Raw genomic sequence first — 25,132 nt, forward strand, 5'->3', positions numbered from 1 at the left:
TAGTCGGTGAGATTCATGTCGGTTTGGGTCAGGGATTTCCTGTGTTAAAGGCCAGTGCGGTTAATAAAAATCCTGTGGTTTTTGGATGTGTTGGTTTTCAGATTTATGGATAAAGGGTAGTCTAGCTGCACTTGCTTCACTGAATGTTACCTACTGGATTTAACACAGCCCTGCAGGAGGGTGTAGGCGCCAGGGACTCGGGTTCGATTCCCGGCTTGGGTCACTGTCTGTGCGGAGTCGGCACGTTCTCCCAGTGTCTGCGTGGGTTTCCTCCGGGTGTTCCGGTTTCCTCCCACTGTCCGAAAGACGTGCTGGTCAGGTGCAGTGCTAAATTTTCCCTCAGTGTATCCGAACAGGCGCCGGAGTGTGGCAACTAGGAGATTTTCACAGTAACTTCATTGCAGTGTTAATGTAAGCCTACTTGTGACAATAATAAATAAACTTTTAAACTTTAAAATCCAGGGTACAGGGGCGAGGGACAGTGTTACGTCCAATGGACAATCCGTGCCTTTCCACCCACCCCTGCCCTGACCACAATTGTACCAGTGATGGGGGGTGACGTCCGGTGGCCAACCCACCAGTGTGCCATTTGAGACCCTTAAGTGGGCAATTGACGCATTAAAAATGCGAGAGTATAAATATTTTAATCAGCACTCGGCCTGGCAATGGAACTTTGAGGTAAGTAAAAACTCAGCTGGTTACCTTGGTGTTTGATTTCCAGTAGCTTGCTTTGAAATGTAAAATGGTGGTGAGTTTCCAGACGTGAAACAAAATGAAAAGCACGTTGGCATCATGGGGTATGACTTCAAGTAACATAATTGCACACCCTTGCTTTGTAAGCGCTCCCCGAGGGAGTCTTCCATTCCCCATCACTTTCCAGTGTTACATTGCTTTTAAATCCAATTGCTCGCTCTGATCATTCGAGAATTGTCACGACAATGGCAATAAAGGCAAATGTTTCAGCTTTCCCAAATTCTCCTCTTCGTTTATATGACGGAATGAAAAAGCAATCTGGTAGCGTCTTTCAATGTGATTTGCATCATTGCATTGCACATTTGGAAGCCAGCGACAAACACTAATCGTGTATTTGCATAAAGACAAACCACACTGCCAGGTGTGATCATCAATATAATTGGTACGTTCCCTACGTATACAGGTTTCCTACAGTCTGGCTTCACACTGTGCCAGTGTCACCACTTAATAACTTCATTAAGCAGAGCAGAAAAATAATTGTTTTGCATGTTCTCGATGCCAATGTACATTCGATTGCAATTTCGCAGGTATTCTCTTCTCGTCCCGTCCAAAGGCACTGTGCCCTTGATTCTCTTCCAATCGCAAAATCCCTTAACTGTTAAATCCCGTTAACCAACAGCAAGCAGTTTGGGTTGTTCTAAATATTTTTTTTTTAGCCATGCCTTCTTAGCGCAGTAGGCAGCGCGTCAGTCTCATCATCTGAAGGTCCTGAGTTCAATCCTCAGAGAGGGCAGGACTATTTTTTGGGGTGGCACAGTGGTTAGCACTGCTGCCTCACAGTGCCAGGGATCCAGGGTTGATTCCTGCCTTGGGTCACTGTCTGTGTGGAGTTTGCACATTCTCCCCATGTCTGTGTGGGTTTCCACTCCAGTTTCCTCCCACAGTCCAAAGATGAGCAGGTTAGAGTCATAGAGGTTTACAGCATGGAAACAGGCCCTTCGGCCCAACTTGTCCATGCCGCCCTTTTTTTTAAACCCCTAAGCTAGTCCTAATTGCCTGCATTTGGCCCATATCCCTCTATACCCATCTTACCCATGTAACTATATAAACGCTTTTTAAAAGACAAAATTGTACCCGCCTCTACTACTACCTCTGGCAGCTCGTTCCAGATACTCACCAATCTCTAGGTTAGGTGAATTGGCCATGCTAAATTCTCGCTCAGTGTACCTGAACTGGCACTGGAGTGTGGCGACGAGAGGATTTTCACAGTAACTTCATTGTAGTGTTAATGTAAGCCTACCTGTGACAAGTAAATAAACATTACTTTTTTTAACTTTACAACTAGGGCGGCACGGTGACACAGTGGTTAGCACTGCTGCCTCACAGCACCAGGGACCCTTGTTCGATTCTGGCATCGGGTCACTGCCCGTATGGAGTCTGCACGTTCTCCCCGTGTTCTCCTGGGTTTCCTCTGGTTGCTCCGGTTCCCTCCCACAGTCCTAAGATGTGCAGGTTAGGTGGATTAGCCATGGGAAATGTGTGGGGTTATGGGGATAGGGTGGGGGAGAGGGCCTGGGTAAGGTACTTTGTTAGAGAGAGTCGGCGCAGACTCAATGGGCTGAATGGCCTCCTTCTGCACTGTAGGGATTCTGTGAACTCCAGAGCAACTGAAAGTTTTATTTATAACATGAGAACAATGTTATAAAATTGGGTTGGAAATGAAGAAACTCCAAACCTAAAGAGAGTTTAAATACTCGATTACGAGCGACCACTCTGGCCCTGATACATGTTACACAGTAACTATTGTAAAAGGCGGTCCCTGCCCAGGTCGGAAACTGATCCAGCCCTCTCACTGGAAGGAATGTGGTTAATCTGAGTTCACTGCGCGAGCTGGCAAACAGTCCCACCCTTCACTCTTCTCTGGGAAAAGACAGACCTCCTAACATTTAACCCAGTCTAACGTGGGATTCATAGAATCCCTACAGTGCAGAAGGAGGCCATTCGGCCCATCGAGTCTGCACTGACCACAATCCCACCCAGGCCCTATCCCCGTAACCCCACATTTCACCCTGCAAATCCCCCTGACACTAGGGGCAATTTATCATGGCCAATCAACCTAACCCGCACATCTTTGGAGTGTGGGAGGAAACCGGAGCACCCGGAGGAAACCCACACAGACTCGGGGAGAATGCAAACTCCACACAGTCACCTGAGGCCGGAATTGAACCCGGGTCCCTGGTGGTGTGAGGCAGCTGTGCTAACCACTGTGCCACCATGCCGCCCAGGATTGTGACCCTTCATCCTCCCTAACCTACTGAGTTGAAACAAACCCTCTGCGCAACCACAATCTAATCCCATCATCACCTTATATATCTCGATCAAATCACCTTTGATCTCTGCTTCTCCGATATATAGAACACCAGCGCTTTGAACCTATTTTGGTAACTATGGCAGCCGCACAATATAATACTGTTTTGCCTTTTATTCAAATTTCCTAACCCATTTCTTTTGCATGGTCTTCTTAAGTTATATCCTATTGTTAATATTAGCAGAATCTTAGTTTTATTCTGTATTGTTTTTGTCCATTTTTATTTGCCATCTTTGACTGAACCTTTTCCTAATTCCATCCCACAGTACTCAGACCCTTACAAGAATCATAGCTCTCTGACTTTAGGTGGGACAGGCAGCGAAGAAGAAGAGCAGGTAATCACTCACAACTCCCAATTTTGGGAGGTCCCTCAAAAGCCAACGGAGTTGCAGGCATACCTCTCACCCGTCCCATATTAATCAGGCAACCCCCCCCCCCGCCCCGCTTCCCCAAGTGTAAGTATTCGCTTCAGAGAGCTGCGTGCAAGACTCCTCAAGCAGGTAAAATTGGCTTGGTTATTGGTACCGCAAGACTGCTTGTATATCCTAATCACACCCAAATTCTGCCCTTTTCCGTCGGTAGCTGCAAACTGAGAGGTATGGTTGCGAGAGTTAGCTTTGAACATGGTATAAGGTAAATCACCATTTCAGTAACAGAGATTTGACTTGATTTGATTTATTATTGTCCACATGTACGGGGATACAGTGAAAACTATTGTTTCTTGTGCGCTATACAGACAAACCATACCGTTCATAGAGTACATAGGAGAGAAGGAAAGGAGAGGGTGCAGAATGTAGCGTTCCAGTCATAGCTAGGGTGTGGAGAAAGATCAGCTTAATATAAAGTAGGTCCATCAAAAGTCTGTTGGCAGCAGGGGAGAAGGTGTTCTTGAGTCGGTTGGTACGTGACTTTTGGGAAAGTTGGGAGGTTAGTTTGTTAATGAAAGGAAACTGTAGGAAAGTAGGAACTGGCTGAACAAACAAAGAATAAAGAACAGTACAGCACAGGAACAGGCCCTTTGGTCCACCAAGCCTGCTCCGATCTCGTTGTCCTATTTAGACCAACCGCCCGCATCACTCTGTTCCTCGTCTGTTTATGAGTCTATCCAAATAAGTCTTAAATGTCGCTAACGTATCTGCCTCAACCACCTCACTTGGCAGTGCATTCCAGGCCACCACCACCCTCTGTGTAAAAAGCGTCCCCCACACATCTCCACTGAACCTTTCCACCCTTACCTTGAACTTGTGCCCCCTTGTAATTGTCATTTCTGCCCTGGGAAAAAACTTCCAACTGTTCAACGTATTTATGCCCCTCATAATTTTATAAACTTCTATCAGGTCGCCTCTCAGCCTCCAATATTGTGTTTGCCCTGAATATACCTTGTGACACCTAAAGGATATTAAAAAGTAAGGATGGTCGATTTAATTTTCTTTTTAATCACAATCCTACCTTTTGAGATCCATGCAGGTTATTTCTAATTGTTCTATTTTTAACTATGTGGTCATTTCACTCTTAGTTACAGGTTCTAGAATTTTCCCTGTCGCTGGTAATGAGCTAAGCGGCCTGTGTACCCATTTAGCCTATTTTCCATTGTAAAAATAAGTACTTCTTTCACCACCTTACAGCCCTCCATCATACAACAGAGCCCTGAAATACAGAGCTGCTCCTCCAGGCCGCATGAGGAGAGGTTAGGGCCACCCCTTCCCTGGATCCAGTCATTCTTCACTGGGAGACTCTTCTTTCCCCACACCTAGCTTTAGTGTTAACAGGCAGTCCTGAGGCACATAGTTTTCACACGGGCGGCATACCTTTCCCCAGCCATGAACCAGTAGCATTGGTAAAAAGACTCAGCAGTTAAACTGATGACGGTCTCATGTTGCTGTGTGCAGTAAGCTGACTCCCATGGTTACCCACTGGGAATTATCACAAACGCTTTGAGTAGTTTCCTTCTTTTGTGATAGAATAGAGTAAGGCCAAGATTTTCCAGTCCCGCCGCCCAAAGTTAATGGATTTAATTTTCTTTAATTTAATTTAATTTTACTCTGAATTTTCTATCCCGGCCACGTCAAATTACTCCATGGACGGTACCAGTAAATCCCTGCCTAACTCTTTACAGGCATTTTGTTTCAACAACTGCGCACCTCATCTCTCTGCTCCTCTGTACTCAAATGTTGTTTTCACTTTTCTACTCACTTATTCCCCTTTTTGGGTTGCATCTTAAATTGTATCACATTGTGACCATTATCTCAAAATTCTATTCCATAACTCATAACCCAATTTTGTAACCTTGTGAATCTACCAACATACTTTCACAGAATTGTTGCAGTTAGAAGGAGGCCATTCAGCCCATCATGTGTGCACCAGCTTTCCAAAACGAGCATCATGACTTAGTGCCACTCCCCTGCACATTGTTTCTATTCAAGTAATCATCTAATGGCCTCTTGAATGCCTCGATTGAACCTGCCTCCATCACACTTCAGGCAGTGCATTCCAGACCCCAAACCACATGGAAGAGAGGCTAAATGGGTACACAAGCTGCTTACTAACGGCAGGGAGAATTTTAGAACTGCTTTGAAATTTGTGCAAACGTTTTTTCTCACATCACATTTGCTTCTTTTGCAACTCACTTAAAATCTGTGCCCTCTCCTTTTTGATCTGCCTACAAGGGGGATCAGTTTCTCCCTATCTACTGTGTCCAGCCCCCACGTGATTTTAAACATCTCTGTCTAATCTCCTCTCAGCCTTCTCTTCTCCAAGGAAAACAGTCCCAACCTCTCCAAACTATCCGACATTACTTTTAGCAGGAGACCGGTGCACGTTTTATTAATTCCTTTTACTTTGTCTCCCAATCAATGGTTAGATAAATAACATTTCCTAGAACAAACATCTTGTAAGTTCTGCTCATCCTTTCTCTGATCTGACTGCAGAATTCATCTTCCGTTTCCTTCCCATAATCGGAGGCCTGAAATATGTTGTTGCCAATATGGCGAGGGTTTTGTTTGACTGTGCATTTTCTTCTCTCCAATCTACTTTATCTTTTCTAACCTTCTTAACTATATAATACCTTAACATTTTGATTGCTTCTAAAGAATAGATGAAGGAATACATAACTGTGTATCATAATTACCGGCAAAAACACAACACAAAACCTTTCACGAGACTTTGAAAAGCTTTGTAATGACCTTGTAATGAGATGTTCTGAATGTATTCATTGAGCCGCTCTCTATCTCAATAGATTACGTTACAAGTTTGAGCAATGCTAGATTTTGCCATCAACTCCCTTGTCAGTAAAATCATTGTACTCTCTTACCTTTGTATGTATTCATTCACCGAGTTCCCACCGAAACACCAGTGATACATTCAGACTCTGGCCTTGGAAGGGGATCAGCTTGTAAACTGAGAGTCAGTAGCGTTCCCTGACTGACAGCTTGATATACAAAGCAGTGGCGGAATCTCTGCGTGCATGATATTCCCATTTATGTAGCTAATGACTCTTGGTGTGATTTATTAACTGAAGTGACACACAAAATGTGGTGGACAGGGAAAGAGCTTTGATCCATTCGATCCGCCCAATGTAACATTCCTGTGCCATTGCAATATATACACAGGGAAGGAGTGGTATAGTGGTATTATCGCTGTAGTAGTAATCTAGAGACCTAGGGTAATACTCTGGGGACCCGGATTCGAATCCTACCATGGCAGATGATGAAATTTGAATTCAGTAAAAATCTGGATTAAAAGTCTAACAATGACCATGAAACCATTGTCGATTGTCGGAAAAACCCATCTGGTTCACTAATGTCCTTTAGGGAAGGAAATCTGCCGTCCTTACCTGGTCTGGCCTACATGTGACTCCAGAGTCACAGCAGTGTGGTTGACTCCGAAATGACCTAGGAAGTCACTTAGTTCAACAGAAACTAAGGATGGGCAACTAGGGCCAGCCAGCGACGCCCACATCCCACGAATGAATTAAAAAAAAACTCCCCACCCTACTGGAAGAGCCAAGGAAAACTGACAACCAACCAGGCCAGTTGGAGGACAGAAGTTGTTGTTAGGGGTTGGAAGGGCCGGGGGAATAAGAGGTGTAAAAGCTGTGTCTGCATGTCAGTTACCAACTTCAGAATAGTGGCTAAAGAATCAATTCTAGTTGAGCCAAGTCTATTTTCACTGCCAAATTCAACTCGGGAGAACAGGAGAGAGAGCTCAATATCTGTGTGTTTGAATGCACTGCAAATCCACTGGCATCTAGACTTAAAACATTGAGATAATCTTTCCATGAATTCGCAGTAACCGGGCACTCCAAGGGATCATCATTTAAACCCAGATTTTGGTACCACCTTGAACATATTGTGGTGAAGCAGCACAGTGGTTAGCACTGCTGCCTCACAGCACCAGGGACTGGGTTCAATTCCCGGCTTGGGTCACTGCCTGTATGGAGTTTGCACGTTCTCCCCGTGTCTGCGTGGGTTTCCTCCGGGTGCTCCGGTTTCCTCCCACAGTCTAAAAATGTGCGGGTTAGGTGGATTGGCCAGGGCCTGGGTGGGATTGTGGTTGGTGCAGACTCAATGGGCTGAATGGCCTCCTTCTGCACTGTAGGGATTCTATGTGACAAACTCAGATTAGAGCTTGACCCTAGATTTGTACTGTTTCCTCCCATTATCCGAAAGATTTGCTGGTTAGATGCAGTGGCCATGTTAAATTCTCCCTCAGTGTACCCGAGCAGGTGCCAGAGTGTGGCGGCTAGGGGATTTTCACAGTAACTTAATTGCAGTGTTAATGTAAGCCTACTCATGACATTAATAAATAGACTTAAACTTAAACCTGTACAGCCTCAAAATTAGCCACACAATAGCTGTCTAAGAGTTATTATAAAGACCATAAAAATCAGAAGTGGCAGACTGTCTCCACGCACGGTTTGTCTCTCTGCGTTGCCCTTCAAATGAGTTCCTTTTCACAAATGTACCTTGGTAAATTTACCCTAATATAATCGGCAATAGGAACAAGTATTACAAATGCGAAGCAAGGTAAAATCAGTCATCAAATGTTACGCTACTGTAATAAATATAAGCTAACTTTTTATACATTGCCAATACAGTCAATTGGATCAATGCTCTTTGAATCAATCAGCCCATCAAAACTGGCAACTCAAATTCGCATAGTTATGTTACGTAAAGTGATTTCAGTAATAATTTAGAACTAGCACTGATTACACAGTCAGAATATATTTACAGTAAGAAGTCTCACAACACCGGGTGAAAGTCCAACAGGCATATTTGGAACCAAGAGCTTTCGGAGCGCTGCTCCTTCATCAGGTGAGTGGAGAGGTAGGTCTTTCAAACATGACATATATAGATAGATATATATAGATATATATGTGCCATGTTTGTGAGACCTACCTCTCCACTCACCTGATGAAGGAGCAGCGCCCCGAAAGCCTGTGATTCCAAATAAACCAGTTGGAGTTTAACCTGGTGTTGTGAGACTTCTTATTGTGCCCACCCCAGTCCAACGCCTGCATCTCCACATCAAAGTATATTTAAATATTTATTTTAATAAAATATACTTTGCATAATCCAAATATTTGAAATTTGTGACAGAATTTCACCTGTGAGAAAATTGGAAGTGGTGTATTTGAATATGAGAGGGTTTTATTGTAGATAGCCTGGAATGTATTTTACACGCATCAAAACCCCATGAACAACGACAAACATGGTCAGCTAGTTAATAGTTTATTGGTTACTGGGGGATCATTGACCTGGAGAACTCCCTGTTCCTGAAACCATGCATGGAATTTGTTTAGTATCTACGTGAATAAGTGGGTGGCTAGGTTAGGCCATGGTTTAAGACTCTTATCGCATTTCCTACACTGCGTTTCTCACAATACAACAACAACTTGCATTTATACAGCATCTTTATTGTAATAAAACCTCCCCAGGTGCTTCGCATTGACACCAAGCCACGTGAGGTATTAGGGCAGACAACCAAAAACTCGGTCAAGGAGATAAGTTTTAGGAGCGTCTGAAGAGAGGATAAAAAGATAGGGCCCAATTTCAAGTCTGTGCAAGTGGAGGGGTATTGAGTAAGTTAAAATCTCACCCTTAAAGAGGTGGAGCCGCTTAAGGGAGACATTCCGGAGCTTAGCAGCCGAAGGTATGGCCACCAACGGCAGCAATTAAAATCTGAAGTGTTGAAGAAGGATCCGGAATTGGAGGAGCTCATATTTCTGAGGGGGGTTTAGGGCTGGAGGAGTTTACAGAGATAGGGAGGGGTGGGACCATGGAGGGATTTGAAAACAAAGGTTAGAATTTTAAAATCGAGGCGTTGCCTAAGCAGTCCCTCAGGATTGGCGATGGCTTGCTTCCATTCCAGTTCAGTGGCTTCTGAGATGGGAATAACTCCAGTACACAATCTTCATACGAGCATATGAATTAGGGGCAGGAATAGGCTGCTCAAGCCTGGGGTCATGGCTAACCTGATGGTAATATCCTGCCCACCCCCAATAACCTTTCATCCCCTTGTTTATAAAGAATCCATCTACCGCTGCCTTAAAAATATTCAAAAACTCTGGGTGGGGATTTTATGGCCTCGCCCATCCCAAAACCATAAAATTTTGTCTGGGGTCAACAGACCTTTCCATGTTCCACCCCTCTCCCACTCCGATCCCCATGGCGACGGGACGATAAAGTTCCAGCCTCTGCTTCCACTGCCTGTTGAGGAAGAGAGTTCTCTCCTCCTCACCTCAGTCTTAAATGGGTGACCCTTTATATTTAGACTCTGCCATATGCGGGACAGGTGGTGCTTGGAGGGTTAGATAGCTGAGTTACATAGAAGCATAGAAAATAAAAGCAGGAGGGCAAGTCGTGCCTCACAAATTTGATAGAATTTTTTGAGGAGGTAACTAAGTGTGTTGATGAAGGTAGGGCAGTTGATGTCATATACATGGATTTTAGTAAGGCGTTTGATAAGGTCCCCCATGGTCGGCTTATGATGAAAGTGAGGAGGTGTGGGATAGAGGGAAAGTTGGCCGATTGGATAGGTAACTGGCTGTCTGACCGAAGACAGAGGGTGGTGGTCGATGGAAAATTTTCGGATTGGAGGCAGGTTGCTAGCGGTGTGCCGCAGGGATCAGTGCTTGGTCCTCTGCTCTTTGTGATTTTTATTAATGACTTAGAGGAGGGGGCTGAAGGGTGGATCAGTAAATTTGCTGATGACACCAAGATTGGTGGAGTAGTGGATGAGGTGGAGGGCTGTTGTAGGCTGCAAAGAGACATAGATAGGATGCAAAGCTGGGCTGAAAAATGGCAAATGGAGTTTAACCCTGATAAATGTGAGGTGATTCATTTTGGTAGGACAAATTTAAATGTGGATTACAGGGTCAAAGGTAGGGTTCTGAAGACTGTGGAGGAACAGAGAGATCTTGGGGTCCATATCCACAGATCTCTAAAGGTTGCCAGTCAAGTGGATAGAGCTGTGAAGAAGGCCTATAGTGTGTTAGCTTTTATTAACAGGGGGTTGGAGTTTAAGAGCCGTGGGGTTATGCTGCAACTGTACAGGACCTTGGTGAGACCACATTTGGAATATTGTGTGCAGTTCTGGTCACCTCACTATAAGAAGGATGTGGAAGCGCTGGAAAGAGTGCAGAGGAGATTTACCAGGATGCTGCCTGGTTTGGAGGGTAGGTCATATGAGGAAAGGTTGAGGGAGCTAGGGCTGTTCTCTCTGGAGCGGAGGAGGCTGAGGGGAGACTTAATAGAGGTGTATAAAATGATGAAGGGGATAGATAGAGTGAACGTTCAAAGACTATTTCCTCGGGTGGATGGAGCTATTACAAGGGGGCATAACTATAGGGTTCGTGGTGGGAGATACAGGACGGATATCAGAGGTAGGTTCTTTATGCAGAGAGTGGTTGGGGTGTGGAATGGACTGCCTGCAGTGATAGTGGAGTCAGACACTTTAGAAACATTTAAGCGGTTATTGGATAGGCACATGGAGCACACCAGGATGATAGGGAGTGGGATAGCTTGATCTTGGTTTCAGATAAAGCTCGGCACAACATCGTGGGCCGAAGGGCCTGTTCTGTGCTGTACTGTTCTATGTTCTATGTTCTATGTTCTAGGCCATTCATCCCTTCGAGCCTGCTCCGCCATTCATTTTGATCAGGGCCAATCATCAAATTCAATATCCTGATCCCCCCTTCTCCCCAGTTGTTTGGGGATTTGTCCATTACCTCCGATGCCTCAACTTTGCCTCTCCACGTTGCTGAAGAAGTCTCTCAATGTCATCAGTCCCATCCCAAATCAACCTTTTCCATTCTGGTCAGTCACAAGCCAGGGTCTTCCACAAGTTGGCGGGGATGTTTGACCTCTTGGGGGATGCTCTGAGAATATCCTTAAAGTGTTCCCGCTGTCCTCCTAGGAGTCTACTGCTGCAACTGAGTTTCGAGTAGAACAGTTGTTCCAGGAATCTTGTGTCAGGCATATGAACCACACCTCCTGCCCAGCGGAGCTGGTTTTAAGTGATTAACACCTCAATGCTTGGCAAGTTGGCATGGGAGAGGGCATTACTGTTGGACCCCCTAGTTTCTGCTACCGGATTTGGAGGATTTTGTAAAGGCACCACTGGCAGTACTTCCACCGGCTGTAGATTGCCCAAGTCACAAACGCGCATAGGAGCGCGGGGATCACTGCCCGGTAAACTTGATATGCAGATGCCGGCGTTGGACTGGGGTGGGCACAGTAAGAAGTCTCACAACACCACGTTAAAGTCCAACAGGTTTATTTGGAGTCATGAGCTTTCGGAGCGCTGCTCCTTAGAAGTCATAGAAACCCTACAGTACAGAAAGAGGCCATTTGGCCCATCGAGTCTGCACCGACCACAATCCCACCCAGGCCCTACCCCCATATCCCTACATATTTACCCACTAATCCCTCTAACCTACGCATCTCAGGACACGAAGGGCAATTTTGAGCATGGCCAATCAACCTAACCCGCACATCTTTGGACTGTGGGAGGAAACCGGAGCACCCGGAGGAAGCCCACGCAGACACGAGGAGAATGTGCAAACTCCACACAGACAGTGACCCAAGCCGGGAATCGAACCCAGGTCCCTGGAGCTGTGAAGCAGCAGTGCTAACCACTGTGCTACCGTGCCGCCCTGATGAAGGCACAGCGCTCCGAAAGCTCATGATTCCAAATAAACCTGTTGGATTTTAACCTGGTGTTGTGAGACTTCCTACTGTGCCCGTTAAACTAGAAGCGAAGACAAAGTAATGGGTGACTTGGTGTGAATTAAGGCGCTAACAGCAGAATTTTTGTATGACTTTATCACAGAGGGTAGAACGTAGGAGGCAAGCCAGGAATGTGTGACTTGTTACTGTGCCCACCCCAGTCCAACGCCGGCATCTACACATCAGGAATGTGTTGGAACAGAGAAGGACCAAAAACAGAGATGAGGTTTTCGGCAGCAGATAGGGTGATGCAGGCATGGAGTTGACGATGTTACAAAGTTGGAAGTAGGCAGTCAAACTGATGGCCATGGAGATGCGGTCAGGAGCGCATCTCAAGGTCAGAACAGTCAAATAATTGCCAAGGAGTGGGATGGCGGGTTTTTTTTGTCGTGGGATGTGGGCACCTCTGGCTGGGTCAACATTTATTGCCCATCCCCAATTGCCCTTGAACTGAGTAGCTTGCTGAGTGGGCCATTTCAGAGGGCATTTGAGAGTCAACCACATTGTTGCAGATCTGGAATCACATGTAGGCCAGATCCTAAAGGGCATGAGTGAACCAGATGGATTTTTTTGACAATCGACAATTGTTTAATGATTATTATTCAATTATTGAATTTGTTTACCATCATCTGCCATGGTAGGATGTGAACCTGGGTCTCTGGAATTACTAGTCCAGTGACAATACCCTACACCACTGCCTCCCCTAGCTGGTGGCTAGAGATTGGAGTTTAGAGTCATTCAACCGTGACTTCCCATCAAAAGTACATATAAAGCTTCTTAGGATATTCGGGGGTTGTGACAGTTGCTATATAAATGCAAGTTCTTTATTTCCTGTCTTTCTAAAGGATGTCAACAATACAACATTCCTGCTGCGCTGTCCTGGAATGTCAGGATAGATTAAGTTCTCGAGTTAGAATCAAAATATTTTTTTCTGGATAGCTAAGATCAATATCCACAAACCATCACCAAAATAGCTGAGAGTTGCCGCTGGCTATTTCTTTGACTGGAATATTCAAAGCTAAAAACAACCATTTCCTCCGGTATCTTGCATGGAGGAGTTTGTATTCGATGTGCAGTTTACATGTAGACTCACTCTTTTACAGATTTCGCCAGGATCTTCCTCTAGACCCAGCAGTCCCCTCCCTACGATCATTCCAACAAGGTCAAGCTCGAGACCCTGGAGTCCGACATCACCACCAGCTCAGATCTCTTCCTCTGACAGTCTTGTTTCCCCTGCTATTGATTTTAACACTCCGCCTACGTTTGCCATTTGTCTCGACAATTCGGCTGCGAGACACAAACTCTCAGTCAAACCGCGCAACCAACGCTCTTCCTCCAAAAGAAGACCTTCTACGGTGAGTATTGTGTACTTTTATACGTGAAGCAGACTATTTTCACCCATCCCACTCTCCCCTCCTGAAGGTTTACAATGATGGGGATTTTTGTTTTTACTCATTCGTGGGACATGGTGGCCGGGATTTTACCGGCACGCCCGTCCCGATCCCAGGAGCAGGCGAGGCCCGGAGAACACCATTCTCCATTGGCCTCAGGTGGGATCATATGAACCTCGGACAGACATGCCGGTAAAATTCCGCCCGGGGCGTCGCTGGCTGGCCAGCATTTATTGCCCATCCCTAGTTGCCCTTGTTCAGAGTGTAGTTGAGTGTCAACTACATTGCTGTGGCTCTGGAGTCACATGTAGGCCAGATCAGGTAAGGATGGCAGATTTCCTTCCCTAAAGGACATTAGTGAACCAGACGGGTTTTTCCGACAATGGACAATGGTTTCACGGTCATCAGTAGATTCTTAATTCCAGATACTTTTTTTTATTGAATTCAAATTCCGCCATCTGCCGTGGCGGGATTCGAACCCGGGTCCCCAAAACTTTAGCTGAGTTTCTGGATTAATAGTCTAATGATAATACCACTCGGCGATGGCCTATGGCGATGGCCGATGATAGGGTATTTGCTGTGTGTGGTTGGGGGAGGTGGGATACTGTAGGCAAGCTGGATTTGGTTCTCAATCTGCTTCCATCTTGAACCACCTCATAGTTATTTAGAAAGCTGTTTCTTTCCTTAACTTTCCTAACCCAGGGCCGTGGAGGCCAGTTGTATCTTGCAGCCTCCGACTGCAGTTTGTTTCTTTCTAGAACATCAAAATTGTGCCACTGTTACTTCAGTGCTTCCACTGTCCTACAATCGAATAAAACTAAACGTCACCTAGTGACTGTATCCTGTGTTAATTTATCTTATTATGGCACCCTAGAAACAACAGCGCAAGAGACCATTTGGCCTGTTGAACTTGTACTGGTGCTGGCTCCTTACTTGGAGCCATTTACTGCAATCCTAATTCCTTGGCCTTTCAAGTACTTGAACAATTCTTTCTTAAGTGATGCTGTTAGCCTTGAGCTCAATAGTCACTTTTGGTGAAGTACCTCATGCTCTAATAACTCTCTTAGTGGAAAGAAAATTGCCTCTAAGTGTTCCAAGCACTCTGCGAGTGACATTCCTCACTCTCTGCTCTTTTACTATACACACAAGCTTCGAATGTACTTTAACCTTCTCCGTTCCAGTGAAAACCTCCAGTTTTCCATGCCTTTCCTTACTGCCACAACCTGTCACACTGGCTCTTGTTCCAGTGAACTATATCCTTTCCATGGCTATAATACCCTCCCTAGAATAGGATACCCAGAATGCCACTCAGTATTCCAGATATGATTGAACTAACAATGTCTTGTACAGTTTTTTCTCATGCATTCATGGGACATGGGCATCGCTGGCTGGGTCAGCATTAGTGCCTATCCCTACTTGCCCAGGGCATTTGAGAGTCAACCATATTGCTGTGGCTCTGGAGTCATATGTAGGCCAGACCAGGTAAGGATGGCAGATTTCCTTCCCTAAAGGACATTACTGAACTAGATGGGTTTTTCCAACATTTGACAATGGTTTCATGGTCAACGGTAGATTCTTAATTCCAGATATTTTATATTGAATTCAAATTCCACCATCTGCCATCGCGGGATTTGAACCTGGGTCCCCAGAACGTTTCTCACTGAGAGATAATCCCACTAAGCCATCACCTCCCCTAGAAGTATCCATTTAGCTACAGTTTGCTTTCTGTCACCTAACCATCTTTTTACCCGCAAAGATACATTTACTTTAGTACGATGCACCTTCATCTTAAAGCATTTGGGCCTGGTAACATTTCCATTTTCATCCGACTCACTTTGTTTTTAAATGTTTGCTTCTTTTTTCCAGTAGTGAAGCTTCCCCGTTTACTTCTCACCATAATTCAGTCCAAATTACCAGGTGACCTCTTTTGTCCCTTCATCACATCATTTCTTTCCCCTGACTATCTTCTCTTTTCCCTTGTTCATTTCTTCTTGGTCCACTGGACCCTGCATTAGAAATCTTAGAAACCCTACGGCACAGAAAGAGGCCATTCGGCCCATCGGGTCTTCACCGACCACAATCCCACCCAGGCCCTATCCCCATATCCCTACATATTTACCCACTAATCCCTCTAACCTACGCATCCCAGGACGCTAAGGGCAATTTTAGCATAGCCAATCAACCTAACCCACACATCTTTGGACTGTGGGAGGAAACCGGAGCACCCGGAGGAAACCCACGCAGACACGAGGAGAATGTGTAAACTCCACACAGACAGTGACCCAAGCCGGGAATCGAGCCCAGGTCCCTGGAGCTGTGAAGCAGCAGTGCTAACCACTGTGCTACCGTGCCGCCCATGATCCATGATCTTTACTTCACACCCAGGGTTTTCCAGCTAACCCCCTAACCCTCTTTCGTCTGTCTCATTTTGCTCATTCTCAGAGAGATCAGTAAAAGCCGGTGTTCATCTTCCTTTGCTGAAGTGGCTCATTTAAAAAACGAGGCTTTGATGCAGAAACTTGAGCAATTAGCACGTGGTAACATTCGAGGCTCGGGGCCGAGTGCTGGTAAATGGGGTTAAGAGGGAGGTCAGGTGTTTCTCGCGGGTTGGTTCAGACTCGATGGGCCGAAGGGTCTCTTCTGCAATGTATGATTCTATGATTCTAAGAAAATAATTGGCCACGGATGACTCTCGTTTTTATTTGCAGAGATTACTTTCTGAGCGGCCAGGTGAGACCATATACAACGTACCCGAGCTAAGGGAGGAAAATGAACAAGAAATCATTAACTACGACGCTGAGATTGCCAATTCTGAAGTGAGCGTGAAAGATGGAAGGGAAGTCCTGCCACCGGTTCTCACTCAGGGACAACCTCTGCTACTCATTGAGCCGATGGCAGTGCAGCCAAGTGGCACGGAAGTGGGTGATGATTCAGAACAACCAGTGGGTGAGTTTATCCCTGTAGAGATCGCTGCCCCGCCTGGTGCTTTAGATATGGGTGATCATCTGAAAGCAAGCTCTATACCTGCTGCCCCATCAGAAGCTGGAGAAGATGTCGATCTGATGGAGTTTGAAATAGTAGAAGTGGCCGCTACACAAATCCTCATGTTACCAGGGTCGACAATTGTCCTGTCTGAAGATCCGACCACTCCCCTTGATTTTATTGACCCAGTGAAAGAAAAAGAAGGAATAAACCTTTTGGGGTCAGAAGTCAAGCCCACAGCGTGTGAGGTGGACGCGGTTTCTGTCGATACCTCCTTTGCTAAAGAGGCTGTACATCAAACAAGCACTGTAATTCCATCAGACACACTATTACCAGACTCTCAGAAGCCACCTTCAAGTCCTCCCTTAGGGACAGAAATCAGTGAAGTAGAAGTTGTGCAGGAGACTGAAGAAACTTCTAAGGAACAAACCAAAATGGCGGCAACATCGAGAGAGCCTTCTTCTTCAGAAGCTTGTTCCGTCAAACAAGCTGCAGGAGAACTCTCAGATCTTGAGGACGGGTCAAGCGAAGCGTCCGAAGACTCCAGCGGTATTGTGTCGTCTCGTACTGAGGCGCATCTCCAACCTGCAGAGACTTCCCAAACACCCAAAGACCTGCCTGTCTCAGAAACCGTGAGTGGCGGCCCGGAACACGCGGAAACAGCAGTATTTAAGGAAGCGGACATGAAAACATCGGAAGACAAAACAACAAGCCAGCAGAGTCCATTTAAGAAAAATGGTCAGGGCTCCTTCAAATTCTCAATCTCCTCAGCGTGGAACAGGTCGAGAAGAGGCAGCGCCAAGTGGAGCGAAGGGAATCTGACAGCAGATTCAGACATTTCGCATAACCGATTCCATCAGAATGCCGGTGCACTGCCTGGAAAAGAGCAGACGGAGAAGAATGACGGGATCTCCCTCTCCGAACCTTCTGTCGATGCACAGAGCTATGAAAAGGCGGAGCAGGGGGAAGGCAGAATTGAGAGTGGAAGGGGCGTGTTTGGTGTTAAGCTCCGCAGTACCTCACATTCGCTAAAGTACAAAGAGAGTTCTCACTCTGACTACAAAGAGACAGTAAAACGGCACAGCGCCGACGCCGCTTTGAACTCGGGCGGCTCAGCTTTGCAAGCCAAGGCCGAGAAGGGCGAAGTCAAGAAGCCGCCTGAGGCACCCCTTGGCAACGCACCAAAGGAGGATGGGAAACTGAAAACCAAATCTTCAGAATGCCTGGCTGTGAAGCCCCCCTTACCGAAAAAACCTGTCCTACAGAACGCCGGCACCGCAGCAACAGCCACAGAGAAGCAGAACAAGCCTGTCAAAGCCAGCCAGGAAAGAGTGAAAGAGGCAGAGAAAAAACCAAGTGTCAATAAAAACTCTGGTAAGAAACCTCATGTTTATTGGGTGTAACAGACACATTAAAGTGAAGGAGGATTCGATGTGACTTTTACTCTGAATTTAAACCTTTTCAGTGCTGATTTTCCATCCTCCCATTTTCCTCCTTTGCCCAAACTGATCCCAACATTCTGTGTTCTCTCTCTCTCCTGCTCTCTCTCCCTCTGTCATTCTCACACCATCTCTTCTTCTCCCTCTCTCTTTTCCCTTTCCTTCCCTCGCTCCTTCTGGCTCCCTATCTCTCTCTCTCTCTCTCCCTTTCTCTCTCCCACTCTCTCTCTCCCCCACTCTCTCTCCCCTTCTCCCCCTCTGTCATTCTCACTCCATCTCTTTTCCCTCTCTCTCTTCTTCCCGTTCCCTCTCTCTCTTCCCTTTCGCCCTCTGTCATTCTCACTCCATCTCTTTTCCATCTCTCTCTTCTCTCTTTCTCTCTCTGTCTGGTTCCGCCTCTATCTCCCTCTCACTATAGTTTCCCTATCCTTCCAGCGCACTCTTGAGATTTAAAATTGATAACTACAAGGCACAGATAGCGTGCACCCACATGATGTGGGCGGCACGGTGGTTAGCACTGCTGCCTCACAGCGCCAGGGACGCGGGTTCAGTTCCAGCCTCAGGTCACTGTCTGTGTGGAGTTTGCAAATTCTCCCCATGTCTGCGTGGGTTTCCTCCGGGTGCTCCGGTTTCCTCCCAGAGTCCAAAGATGTGCAGACAGGTGGATTGGCCATGCTAAAATTGACCCTTAGTGTTAAGGAGATTAGCAGGGTAGATAAGTGGGGTTATGAGGATAGGGCCTGGGTGGGATTGGTGTCAGTACAGGCTCGATGGGCCGAATGGCCTCCTGCACTGTAGGGATTCTATGAAAGTATTCCACATTTCAATAACTCCTTCATAAAAAACGATCTTCTGCACTGTGTATTTGGTTCTTATGTATAATCATGACCTACATTCTAATTGAAATAGTTTATTTTTCTGATGCTGCTTTAAACATTCCACCCAAGTCCTCCTTCAATTTTCATTATTGAAGAGAATGCAGTCCCAGTTGATTTGCCCTTTCGGCAGCCCTAACCCCTGATTTCTCTTATTCAGGTAGAAAGAAAGCGCGTGTGTTTAAATAGTGCCAGAACATGATGCCAGAACATCAGTCAATTAATTACTCCCGAGCTTGTAGGAGGGGCCTCCCCACCAAAGTGTAACCACCCTTCCCCAACTGGTCTTCCTACCCCCTAACCCTCACCCACACCTCACCAGGGCCTGCCAGCCCGGCTCCGCCGAGACCCCCGACTTACCTACAATCCCAGATCCAGCACTGCACGCCCTCCCCCTTGGGCCTCGCTGCAGTACCGGCACTGGCCACTGCTCCTGGTGGCAGTACTGGAGGGCTGCCGGCCTCTGATTGGCTGGCAGCTCGCTGAGGCAAGACTTCCTGTTTCTGAGGGCAGTCAATTAATGGCTGACGTTGTCAGAGTGGGGGAGGGGGATTAGGGAGGGGGTTGAGGGCGTTGGTGGTCATTGTGGCTAGCTGCTAAATTTAGCCTTCCAGATGTTTCTTTGCAAATGATTTTATTTAATCCCTTTACATCCGTATTCAATTCCAAAGTCCCATTTCCTTTCTTAATGGCAATATTTAACCTATTAGGAATTCACTATTGAGAATTATTGTACTTAGATGGTCTCTGTTTCTCCTGACATTATGAACTTTATGATTTAAGGTAAATATTTATTCTTTATTCTTATGTTTCTAAATGTTCCCCTTTCTTTAGGCTGTTTACATCATCCTGTAGTCTTCTGCATTCTTCTAGCCAGTTTTCTACTCTTCCCAGTTTTGTGTCCTGATTTTATTCCTTGCTTTTTTATGTCTAAATCTGCAATATTTATAAACAGCAGTGATTCCGATGCTAATCATTGGACACCCCATTAGTCTGAGACATATTCATATGGTAAAACATTCTGTCTGCTTTTTTGCTCATCTCTCTTCCTATCCTTGAGGCCGAGTTACTCGCAAGTTGGGTAACTCACCTCCGAACTCCCCAAACTGGTCCACCATCTACTTGCCACTTGCCTGGATGGGTGCAGCTCCAACAATGCCCAGAAAGCTTCACACCATCCAGGACAAAGCAGCCCACTTGATTGGCAGCCCATCCACAAGCATTCATTCTCTCGCCCACTGACGCATTGTGGCAGCTGGGTGTACTATCTACAAGATGCACTGCATCAACTCAAGAAAGGCTCCTTAGCAACTTCCAAACTATTACCACCTTGAAAGACAAGGGAAGTAGGCAATGGGAACATATCACCTGGGAGTTCCCCTCCAAGCCATTTACCATCCCTGTCTTGGAAATTTATTGCAGCGCCTTTACTGTCGCTGGGTCAAAATCCTGGAACTTCCTCCCTACACTGTGGGTGTGCCTACACCTCACCCCCACCGATCGCCTGCAGAGCGGTAGTGGGTCCCCCCTCCCTCCCTGATCAGGCTCTCCTGGCCTGGTCCCGCCCCCTTCAGGCACCACCCCAAATGCCCTGCCCCCTTCAGGCCCAACCCCTTTCAAGCCATGCCCCTGACAATGCCTGGTGGGCTGTGCCATGGTGCCAGGCTGGCACTGCCCGAGTGGCACCTCCCCCCTTGCCCCAACCTTCCGGGGGGGCCTCAGTGGCTTCCGGTTCTACCAGCGAGGCCAAACATCTGTTCCCCGTTGTTAGGGGCCAGGTATTTTCCTCGCCAGAAAGAATTGCTCCCGGTGAGGCCGCAAAGGCCAGTGAGCCCGGGCGATTGAGTGCCCGGCTTCCGAAAAACATGTCAATTAGCATTTTAATATATTTGAAGAAATTAGTTGGCCTCTTGCTGATCATGCCGGATATCCGCTGCCAGTAAGATGGCGAGAGACGGGAAATCGGGCGCAATCCTGATTTCTCAGCTCCCGCGCGATTGTACCAGCTCGATCTGCCCATCGATGGATGGGGTGAGCCAGTAAAATCGCGACCAATGAGTGAGTTTACTCCTGCCCCACTCTGCCATGTTTCTGCATCTTGTGGGAGTGCCACCGAAATGGGTAATTTATTCTGCAAATGGTGCAAGTCCTCAGCACATCTGCACTGCCCTCATCTCAAGGTCCTGTTGCTTTGGGATTGTAGAACCCCTACAGTGCAGAAGGAGGCCATTTTGCCCATCGCGCCAGCACAGTCAACAATCCCACCCAGGCCTTATCCCCATAACCCCACCTCGCTAGCACACCTGACAGTAAGGGGCAATTTAACATGGCCAATCAACCTAACCCACACATCTTTGGACTGTGAGAGGAAACCGGAGCACCCGGAGGAAACCCACACAGGCACAGGGGGAATGTGCAAACTCCGGACAGACAGTGACCCAAGCCGGGAATCGAACCCCTGTCCCTGGCGCTGTGAGGCAGCAGTGCTAACCACTGTGCCACCGTGCCGTGCCAACTGGCAATAACTGGCAATAACTGGCAATAGCAGCTGGCATCTTGCCGGGGGAAGAGGGGGGAGATGAATACTCACTTCCACCAGTCCTGAGGTGGAAATGTTATGTGGAGTGACCAGAGAAGCTGGTACTTTCTCCTGAGTGTGGAGCTTGAGGGGAGGCTTGGTCGAGGTGTTCAAGTTTCTGATGGGTTTTGTTAGAATAAGTAAGAGAAGCTGTTGCTACTGGCAGCAGGGTCAATAACTAGAAGAAACCGACTTAAAATAGCATAGCAGCTATGAGTTTATTTTTAAAGTAACGAGCTGTTATAATCTAGAATGCACTTGTCCGAGAGGCTGGTAGAAGTAGAATCAATAGTAAAGTTCAAAGGGTAATTGGAGAAGACTTTGAAAAGTAAAGTGAGCAGGGTTATACGAAAAGAACAGGGGAATGGGACAAATGGATAGCTCTTCCATAGAACTAGTAGAGGCACAGGGGGCCCCCTTCTGTCTATAATGTGCTATGATTCTGCAATACATCTGCATGAGATGCATCCAAAGATACTGAAGGAAGTGAGAGTGGAAATTGTGGAGGCATTGCCCATCATTTTCCAATCCTCCTTCGGCTCAGGGGTGGTGCCAATGAACAATCGCAAACATTACATATAGAAACTAGGAGCAGGAGTAGGCCATTCGGCCCTTCGAGCCTGCTCTGCCATTCAGTATGATCCTGCTCGTTACCACTTCAGGAATGAACTTCCCATGTAGCTGATCATCCAACCCAATAACCTGATCCCGTCTTCCCCCCATATCCTTTGATCCCCAAGAGCCCCTAACTCCTTCTTGAAAACAGACAGAGGGGACCATTCATGCCGGCGGGATTCCCCAGTCCATGCCGGTGGGATTCTCCGGTCCTGTTGGCAGCGCACCTCTTCCCCTGGGTTTCTCAGCGGCATGGGGTGGCATCAATGGGAAATCCCGTTGAGAATGGCGGGACCTGATATATATTAATGACCTAGACCTTGGCGTACATGGCACAATTTCAAAATTTGTGGATGATATGATTTGTGACCCAGGAGGGATATAGTGTAGAACCTCAAAAGAACAGACAAGTTGGTGGAATGGGCGGACAGGTAGCTGGTAAAGTTAATACAGAGAAAGAATCATAGAATCCCTACAGTGCGGAAGGAAGCTGTTCAGTCCATCGAGTCTGTACCGACAACATTCCCACCCAGACCATATTCCCGTAATCCCAGATATTTACCCTGCTAGTCCCCCTGACACTAAGGGACAATTTAGCGTGGCCAATCGACCTAACCCGCACATCTTTAGACTGTGGGATGAAACCGGAGCACCCGGAGGAAACCCACGCAGACATGGGAAGAATGTGCAAACTCCACACAGACAGTGATCCAAGCCGAGAATTGGATCTTGGTCCCTGGCGCTGTGAGGCAGCAGTGCTAACCACTGTGCCACCGTGCCGCCCTCTGAATGGCAGAGAAACTAATAGAAAATAAAGAGTACAATTTTAAACAGGGTGCAGGAGCAGAGGGATGGGGTGTATGTGTACATAAATCATTGAAGGTGGCAGGGCAAGTTGAGAAAGAGGTTAATAAAGCACTTCGTATCCAGGGCTTTATCGATAGGGGAATAAAGTACAAAAGCAAGAAGGTTATGTTAAACCCGCATAAAACCTGGTCTCCATAGGAGTATTGCATCCAGTTCTGGGAACAACACTTAACAAAGGATGTGATGACATTAAAATTAATCATGGACAGTCAGTTAGGTTGATTGGTCATGATAAATTGCCCCTTAATGTCAGGGGGATTAGGACTGTAAATATGTGGGGTTACAGAGATGGGACCTGGGTGGGATTGTTGTCGGTGCAGGCTCGATGGGCCAAATGGCCTCTTTCTGCACTGTAGATTCTTTGATTCTATGATTATATTATTATGGGCAGCACAGTGGTAAGCACTGCTGCCTCACTGTGCCAGGGACCCGGCTTCAATTCCGCCCTTGGGTCACTGCCTGTCCGGAGATTGCACGTTCTCCCCGTGTCTGCGTGGGTTTCCTCCGGGTGCTCCGGTTTCCTCCCACACTCCAAGGTGTGCGGGTTAAGTGGATTATTGGGGTAAATATGTCTGTGTGGAGTTTGCACATTCTTCCCATGTCTGCGTGGGTTTCCTCCGGGTGCTCCAGTTTCATCCCACAGTCCAAAGATGTGCGGGTTAGGTTGATTGGCCGTGCTAAAATTGCCCCTTAGTGTCCTGAGATGCGTAGGTTAGAGGGATTAGTGGGTAAAATATGTAGGGATATGGGGGTAGGGCCTGGGTGGGATTGTGGTTGGTGCAGACTCGATGGGCCGAATGGCCTCTTTCTGTACTGTAGGGTTTCTATGATTTTTCTATGAAATATGTGGGTTTACGGGGCTAGGATCTAGATAAGTTTCATCTTTCAGAGAGTCAATGCAGACTTGATGGGCTGAATGGCCTCCTGTAGGGATTCTATGATTAGAGACTGTTCTGAAAAGATTCACAAGAATGGTTTTAGGATTAGGAGCGTCAGTTCCATGGATAGATTGGAGAAGCTGGGGGTTGTAATCCTATAAAAAGGAAGGTTAAGAGGCTTGCTGGAAGTATTAATGATGGGTCTGGACAGAGCGGGGAGAAACCTCCTATCAGTGGAGGGATTGAGAACCGGAGGTCACAGATTTGAGGCAATTGGCAAAAGAAGCAGTGGCGACGCAAGGAAAAGCTTTTTTTACACGTTGAGTAGTCAGGGTGCGGAAGACATGGCCTGAAGTGTGGCGGTGGCAGCAGGATCATTTGTGGCTTTCAAAAGGGAATTGGTTCAGTATTGGAAAAGGAAAAATGTGCAAGGCTACAGGGAAAAGGCAGAGGAGCGGCACTCGGTGACCTGTTCCTTCAGGGAGCCAGAACTGACACGACAGGCCGAACGGCCTCCTTCTGTGCTGTAACCATTCTATGATTCTAAGTAATAAACTTAAATTTAAACTTGATCCTATACTGTGACATCCTGCCCTGCACATTTTCCCTAACTTCACCTGAATAAGCAATCTTTTGTGTTAATTCTTGTGAACACAGTTTAACACAAGAATCAAACCCAGATAGCTATAAAAACTAAAGCATTATTGCTTTCTACTGGCCTTTCTCACTTATTTATTTATATGTGTTAATTTTGCAACACATAAGACAATGCCCTAAAGGCTTGTTGTGGGCTATGAAATACAGACGGACAGAATTAATACAAGTTTTTGTTTAATTTTTTCCCCTACCCCTTTTCACCCGTTTTGTGCTTTCCCTCTTTTAGCTGTGCCCTGCGTTATAAGCAGTCCACCGCGAGGATGGGTGAATAACTCTCCTTTGGTGCTGCTCCGAGCAAAAGAGGGTGTCGACACATGATTTAGATTGATTCATTTCTCAGTTTTCTGCTTTTTCCCCCTCGGGAAAATGTGCCTCAGATTGTACGTGCATCCCTTGGAAGTTGCTACACAAGCTCGGGATGCAACAAGTGAGGAATTCCGTAACCAGGGAGCCCTGGTTATTAGCTGTGTTATAACCAGGAAACCGAGGCCAATATGTCCACGCTGAAAGCCTGAAAACCACTTGCCGCACACAACTGCTTTACAGCCTTGCATTATTCTTC

The 25,132-nt window shown here is 46.6% G+C and overlaps 1 protein-coding gene and 1 non-coding gene across 5 annotated transcripts in view; both read left to right on the top strand.

Annotated features, from left to right (window-relative positions):
- The window catches only part of LOC144499841 (CRACD-like protein), a 200,891-nt gene that overhangs the window by 147,570 nt on the left and 28,189 nt on the right, over positions 1–25,132 (top strand). For 3 of the 4 annotated variants that reach the window (XM_078222377.1, XM_078222375.1, XM_078222376.1), the window contains exons 6-8: positions 3,328–3,396; positions 13,392–13,643; positions 16,388–18,035. In XM_078222377.1, coding sequence (XP_078078503.1) covers positions 3,328–3,396; positions 13,392–13,643; positions 16,388–18,035 — 1,969 coding nt within the window. The remainder of the gene's footprint in view (positions 1–3,327; positions 3,397–13,391; positions 13,644–16,387; positions 18,036–25,132) is intronic. The other variant, XM_078222378.1, reaches the window with a different exon arrangement.
- On the top strand, positions 1,414–1,486 carry trnam-cau (transfer RNA methionine (anticodon CAU)). Its single transcript has one exon. It is a non-coding gene; the product is annotated as a tRNA-Met (tRNA).

Source organism: Mustelus asterias, chromosome 10, assembly GCF_964213995.1.
Source record: "Mustelus asterias chromosome 10, sMusAst1.hap1.1, whole genome shotgun sequence".
NCBI lineage: Eukaryota > Metazoa > Chordata > Chondrichthyes > Carcharhiniformes > Triakidae > Mustelus > Mustelus asterias.